The sequence below is a fragment of the Camelina sativa genome, chromosome 19 (assembly GCF_000633955.1).
Source record: "Camelina sativa cultivar DH55 chromosome 19, Cs, whole genome shotgun sequence".
NCBI classification, from domain to species: Eukaryota; Viridiplantae; Streptophyta; class Magnoliopsida; order Brassicales; family Brassicaceae; genus Camelina; species Camelina sativa.
In genome coordinates this window covers 14,391,487-14,398,449 of record NC_025703.1, presented here as the reverse complement: position 1 = coordinate 14,398,449, position 6,963 = coordinate 14,391,487, and the positions used below count along the sequence as shown (strand labels likewise).

At 47.7% G+C, this 6,963-nt stretch overlaps 1 protein-coding gene across 2 annotated transcripts; it reads right to left on the bottom strand.

Annotated features, from left to right (window-relative positions):
- On the bottom strand, positions 5,468-6,956 carry LOC104766327 (probable calcium-binding protein CML22). 2 transcript variants are annotated; one of them, XM_010490196.2, is made up of 5 exons: positions 6,874-6,956; positions 6,544-6,744; positions 6,255-6,460; positions 5,996-6,176; positions 5,468-5,896 (listed from the first exon to the last, which is right to left on the bottom strand). In XM_010490196.2, the coding sequence occupies exons 2-5, from the start codon at positions 6,737-6,739 to the stop codon at positions 5,757-5,759; spliced, it is 723 nt and encodes a 240-aa protein (XP_010488498.1). In that variant the 5' UTR covers positions 6,740-6,744; positions 6,874-6,956; the 3' UTR covers positions 5,468-5,756. The 2 variants fall into 2 exon arrangements, with proteins under 2 accessions (XP_010488498.1, XP_010488497.1); XM_010490195.2 differs by lacking the exon at positions 6,874-6,956 and having other exon boundaries at positions 6,544-6,855.

Here is a 6,963-nt window from a genome sequence, read left to right as displayed (position 1 = left end):
ATAAACGAAAGATAAGTGGAGGTCGGATTCCCGAAACCTCCTTGGTAAGATCATGAAAATGATTTAATAGTAACAACGTTTCAAATGGGCTGCATTCCACGAGTTCTTGATTCGCTCACCAGCCATGGTCACGAGCTCATACACGCCAGGGCGAACTGCCTTGGAAACGAGGTATGGACCTTCCCATCGGGCGCCGAGTTTACCAGCGTTAACTTCTCTGGAGTTTTCAAAGACTTCCCGTAAAATAAATCGCCCTCGTTGAAACGCCGCTTGCGAACAGTCTTGTTATAGTATCGCGTCGCTGCATTTTGGTAGTGTCAAATGCGGACCTGAGCTTGGTCGCGCAGTTCTTCAGCAAAGTCGATCTGATCAGTCAGCATATTGTTATTAAGGTCGGGATTGTCGACCATCATGGTGCGGCGAAGTGTCGGGACGCCTACTTCTGCTAGGGCGAGTGCCTCGATCCCATATGCCAGAGAGAAAGGGGATTGTCCCGTAGATCGCCGCGGGGTTGTGCGGTAGGACCATAATACTCCATCAAGGTGATCTCCCAATGCTCCCTTCTTTCGCCCAAGTCGTTTTTTAATCCATCGACGATCGACTTATTCGTGGCCTCGGCTTGACCGTCCACCGGAGTGATTACCACCCTCACCTTCGTGTACTTCCATCTTGATTCGTTCGACTTCGTCGCGACTGACGCAGGTAAGGAACACCCCGAACGAACTACGGCGGTATAAATTCCCATCCAAAAGGATGTATTTGGCGCTTCGCGCTTTCAGACGCCGAGCTGCCCAGCGATTTGGCGGGATGACTCCTTCAGAGATATACAACTTAATCTCAATTTGCCAATCATTGGGTGACTTTGTGACATCCGTCAAGTCCTCTATTGGTTCATCGACTTCCATTGGAACCGAATCGTCGTTGATGAAGGAGATTAGGCTGACTAGATCGATACTCGGTGCTTTAATGCATTCGACTGGAATGGTACGCCGTAAATCAGGATCCGAACTATTTGCCAAGGCTGCGAGGGCGTCAGCTGATGCGTTCTCGTCCCTCAGGACTTTTGTCAGAGTAAATTCCCCGGACAATGTCCAGACCAATTGACGGTACACTCCCATTCGCTTGTTCTTGGCGTCAAACTCGCCACTGAACTGGCTAACTACTAATTGAGAATCGCAGAAAACTTGCAAATGCGTCACCCCGAGTCCTCGCGCTAAACGGAGCCCCGCGAGAATGGCTTCGTACTCTGTTTCGTTATTGGACGCTTTAAAATTGAGCATCAATGCTTGCTCGAGTACTTCGCCAGACGGAGATCGGAGAATGAGTCCTAAACTGGATCCCTGATGAGATGATGATCCATCGACGAACATCTTTCAATGTTCCTGTTTGGGGGTAGGGTCCCCGAGGTCAAGGGATAGCTCGGTGATGTAATCGGCCAAAACTTGCGACTTTAAATTCGGATGAGAGCGATATTCGATATCATATTCGCTCAACTCGACCGCCTACTTCGCCATTCGTCCAGACTGGAGAGGGCTGTGGAGGATAGTTCGGAGTGGCTGATCGGTAAACACGACGACGAAGTGCGACTGGAAATAAGGTCGGAGTTTACGGGCAGCACTGGGTGACTGGTCAGATACTCCTTTAGCTCCCGGAATGCGTGCTCGCAATCTTAGTCCTAATGAAAATCTTTGTTTCCTCGGAGGAGTTGGTAGAAAGGAAGGCATTTTTCGGTTGACCGAGCGATGAATCGATTCAAAGCGGCGATCCGGCCGGTCAAGCGTTGGACTTCCCGTTTGTTAGTTGGAGATGGCAGTCCGAGTATGGCCTCAATCTGCTGTGGATTCGCCTCTATTCCTCGTTTAGTAACGATGTATCCCAGGAATTTTCCTGAAGTGACCCCAAAAGTGCACTTCGTCGGATTCAGCTTCATTCGAAACTTGTCCTGGATATCAAAACATTCGGCGAGATGCTGAATTTGTTGTTCCGCGATCAAGGATTTGACCAGCATAGCGTTGATATAGACCTCCATGGTGCGGCCGAGTAGATCGGCGAACATCATATTCACCAATCGTTGGTAGGTCTCCCCGAACAGCATAACTTTATAATAGTAGGTTCCCATGTCTGTAATGAATGCCGTTTTCTCGCGATCGGTTGAGCTCATGGCGATCTGGTTGTATCCCGAGAAGGCGTCTATGAACGAGAGTAGTTGGTTTCCGGTTGTGTCCTCGACGAGACGATCTATGTGTGGCAAGGGAAAGCTATCCTTAGGACACACTTTGTTAAAGTCGGTGAAGTCCACGCATACTCTCCACTTGCTGTTCTTCTTTTTTACCACGACTGGATTAGCCAACCAATCGGGGTACTGGACCTCCATTATTTGGTCTGCTTTGAGTAATCGTTCGACTTCGTCCTGGACTGCTTTAGCTCGATCTGGACCCAAGCGCCTGCGTTTTTGCCTGATCGGTTTGAACGTGGGGTCAACGTTAAGCTTAGGGCAGATGACTTCGGGGCTTATCCCGACCATGTCCTTCGTCGACCAAGCGAATGTGGAGGACTGGGATTGCAGAAAAGCGATCAGCTTTGTCTTCATTTGGTCTTCGAGTTCGGTCCCGATGCCAACATTTCGTGAAGGATAGAAAGTATCGATGTTTGCCTGGATGATCTGACATTCCGGGGACTTATGACGGTCTCGCTCCGGCTTATGAGGACCAGTAAGGTGGTCCCCACTCTGTAATTGCTATGCTTCCTCTGTTTTCCTTTGCTTCTTTTCGATTATGGAACAGGATCGGGCCATCCTCTGATCGTCGTAGAGTGTGCAGATCCCTGTGGTGGTCGGGAATTTAAGGCAGAGATGGTAAGTCAACGGTACATCTTGCATCGCGTATATCCACGGTGCCCCTAGAATGGCGTTGTAAATTGGGGGTGCGTCGATGACAACGAATCTAGTTTTCTGGGTCATCCCGCCAGCGAGTACTTGTAATTTTACGTCTCCCATCGACATTTTAGCTATCCCATCATAGCTGGTCAACGTTCGAGTCTCGGGTTTCACCTGCTCTGGTGTGATGCCCATTTTTTCCAGCGTCCACCAGAACATAACGTTAACGGTGCTCCCAGTGTCGACTAGGACTCTTTCGACATCAAACTCGCCTATAGCTCATTCGATGACCAGGGGATCTGAATGGGGGTGTTGGATTCCTTTGGCGTCCTCTGGTGTGAATGATATGGGATCCGCGCAGAGCGGAGGTTCGTTTGAGGTTGCCTGAAGGATGCAAACTTGTCGCGCCCTTTTCTTCAGTGCTCGAACAGAGTCAGCACAATCCTCTGGTGGGCCCAGAATCATAGTTATTCAACCTCTGAGAGGGGAGTTGGCGTGCTAGGGATTCTGCCCTCTCTGTCGCTTGGGAGGACCATTTAGTTCGTCTTCTTGGGGCATTTCGTCTTGGCGATTTGCAAGTACTTGATTTGCTGGATGTTATATGTCGTTAGTTGGGCCGTTGTTTACGTATCCTCGCCCGCCACCTCCTGCACCGCGGCCAACGTTAGATCAACCACCTCGCCATCCTCCACGGCGACTTCTGCCTCCGCGGATGCTTTTGGGCTGAAATATGGCTTCAGTTTCGCCATAAAGGTACTTTCCATATAGGTAGTTCCTTAGATGGACGCACTCGTGCGTGGAGTGGCCGACTATCATGTGGAAATCGCAGTATAACTCCTTCGGATCGGATGGTTGCTTGTTTTGGCCAACTACCTCAGAGACTGCATGGACGACGCCCTTCTTTTGATCCTGAGGGTCGTGATGCTTTCGGGGCTCGTGGTGTTCGTCCCAAGATACGATGGTGTCGAGGTCGTTTTTGTGGCCAATCGGACGTCCTCATCTTCCACGAGTGCAAATCGGGAGGCTCGATGTAGCGCGTCATCGAGGTCTTTAGGCTCTCGGATATTGAGGTCCTTCTGTAAGGGTGATCCGGGAAGAAGACTCTTCCTAATGGCGGCGATCGCGGCATCTTCTGGGATGGAAACGTTCGCCAATTTTTCTATAAACATGCCCAGGAAACTGTCAATGGGCTCACCGGGTTCTTGGGCCATTTCCCAGATATCCGAACTCGTCACACCTCGCTCGATGAAGATCCGATAATGCTTAAGAAAGGCCATTGACAATTGGTTGAAGTTGTCAATTGGTTGAAGTTGTCAATCGAGTTCGGCTCGAGCCTTGTAAACCAAGTTAAGGGGGGAGGGGGCGGAAAGACTATCGACGAACAACTGGCAGCATCTGATATCTCTCTGTTCGTCAGTGAATCGCGCATTGGCTACAGTTGCCATGAAGGATGTCATGAAGAGGACTGGATCCTTATCCCCGAGGTAGTTTGGGAGCTTCAGCTTGACGTTCGGTATGGCGGCTTGCAGAATCCGCTGAGTGAAGGGTGTTCGCCGAGTGACCTCCAAAATCCTGTCGATCTCTGGAGCTGTGCTGATAGCTCGGTGAAGGAGCGAGCTCATGCCGCGAATCTGCCACTGGATCTCCTCGATTTCGATGCAAGCTCCCGTGTTCGTTAAGAGAGCGGTCGGGATAACCGGGGTTTCACGGATCCGTGAGCCCAAGTTCGAAGGCCGGAGGCTCGACGTTTCCTATGGGAGGAGGGTCCTTCGTTCCGATTTGTTGACCGTCGGTATGTCCGAGAAATCGAGACGACATGTAAGATCGCCTGTCCCGAGTACAGGTGCTGCCCCGCAGAGACTGGTTACGGGTTCTTCTGTGTTACGACTGCATCGACTCTGCGATTGGTGTCGGAGATCATCTGGTAAATCTCTTTTGTCATGGTGCCGAACAAGATCTTGAAATCTTCCATAGAGACGACCTGCGGGTTTTGGACCGCTATTGTAGTGCGATCAGGGGGATTCTCGGTTTGGACCCCGGGTTGTTGCTCCGTGACGCGCATCATTTCCCCACTCAAGGGTGGTTCGTCTGAATGCTCCGTATCATGGTGGACTGGTTGTTCGCGTGTTCGTCCTATTCCCTGGCTGGGATCCCTTCAGATCTGACCTCAGCTGGGAGTTCGGGGCAGTTATCGGTTGGGTTGACCGACGTAGCGAAGCTACTACAAATGTAAACGGCTGTCGTTTGCGTGGTTGGAGCGTCACTTCGTGCTTCGGTGTCACCCCGAGGAGGTGCTAGGCCCGTGACATCGGATACACTTGAAGAGGTGCGGTTTGCGCCGATGATGTCATTGCTGGTGACTGGAGACATTGTCGTAGGCTTGAAGGGAACTTTTCGGTCGAGCTGCTTTGAGAGATTAACTTGTAAAGACGATTTTTCGTCCCCACAGGCGGCGCCAATTGTTGAATCTATAATTCACACAATGAATTTGTTTGAGTGGGGAACAAATTCACTTAAGATCTCTCTCAAAGAATCCGATCAAAACTAGAAATTAAAAGAGGATTTAGATCTCTTGAGGAAGAAGCTAGGGTCTCTCTCAAGAACAATGAAGAATTAGGTTTTTTTGTATTGTTTATTGGATGTTTACAACGAAGGAGCTTCCCCCTCTTTATACTTTCTCTAGATTACAAACAATATTAACTTTCCCTATTATTCAAGCTAAAATAAGGAAAGTTGCTTCTTCTCTTCAAATCGGCCACCAGGCGAATTGGGAAGTCGGCTTATCTTCGGGCTGGGCCGCCTTCTTCTGAACATGCCTTAAATAAACGTTAAGTGGATTTTAACCAGATTCCCAATTAATCAATTGAATTGTCTTTCCGGTTTAGATCGGTATGTTGGGGGTGCTAAATCCCGCACCAACAATATAGTAATCATCTGCATCATCTAGACCAACCCAACTCATGAAAGCAAATAAAAACTCTCTAAAACCCACTTTCCCTTTTCTTCCCCAATCCATTTCTTCTGTACCACACAAAGAACAGATAGAAGAATCCAATGAGTTAATCGAATTCATCTAGATAAATAAAGAGAAGAGAAGAGTTGTGCATGGTTTATATGTACCGAATCTCATGTTGGTGACATGTGAAGGAGATCTCTCTAAAGGATAGTCTTCATTGTTCAGTGTCTTTATCACATCAGCCTTGTTCAGTTTCCCTTTACCATCTTTGTCCAAAAACAAGAACACTTCAACTATTGGATCAAATATAGATTCAACCAACTTCGGACCCATCTCTCTCGATTCCTAAGAAAAAACACAACATAATTTATTAGACTGAACATGATACAGTTTATCTATCATCCTGTCGTTTGGATTAATTACCGCGTTGGATTCAGAGGAAGGTTTTGATAGAAGATAGATGAGGCAGAGAAGGACTATAAACTCATTGAACTGTATCCCTTTGCTTCCATCAACATCACACCATCCATATAAGCCTTTCACTTCTTCGTCTGATAAACTAATTAGCTGTAGTTCCTCTAAGCATTTCTTCAACTCCTCGATATCGATTGTCCCGTTTTTATCATTATCTGCGAATATTCGAACAAAAATGCTAAAAACTAAAACCAGTGGAATCTTGATGAAAGCTGAAAAAGCTCAAGAAAAAACGTACCATAGGATTCAAAAACACTTCTGATGTTTCTTAATCCTTCTCTTAGCTTAGGAAACTTCATGATTATTGAATCCATAGACTTTAGACTCTTGTGCCCCGGATAAATCCTCCGGCTCTCCACCATCTTCCGTGCAAGCTTCGCATCCAGCTCGGCATACTTCTTGTTGTTCTCCGACTTAACACAGCAGCAAATCATGCTCCCTACACGGTTTTTGTATTTTAGAACTCACCAATGTTATTTTTTTTATGTTCGTTGAAAAGATGGATGAGAGGAACAAGGCGTAAGTACATAAAAGTAAAGCATAAAAGCATCGTGAAGAAAGGCATTACGAATAGTAGCGAAGTTAAAGGCTCAAACTTAGGTGGCCCTTTCATCATTTCAATGTTTATAATATTATCGATAGGTCTTTTTCTTATGTC

Coding starts and splice junctions, on each gene's coding strand:
- LOC104766327 (XM_010490196.2), bottom strand. CDS start 6,739: ATGATTTGCTGCTGTGTTAAGTCGGAGAACAACAAGAAGTATGCCGAG. Junction 6,177..6,254: donor CTTCCTCTGAATCCAACGCG/GTAATTAATCCA, acceptor GTTTTTTCTTAG/GAATCGAGAGAGATGGGTCC. Junction 5,897..5,995: donor TGTCACCAACATGAGATTCG/GTACATATAAAC, acceptor TGTGTGGTACAG/AAGAAATGGATTGGGGAAGA.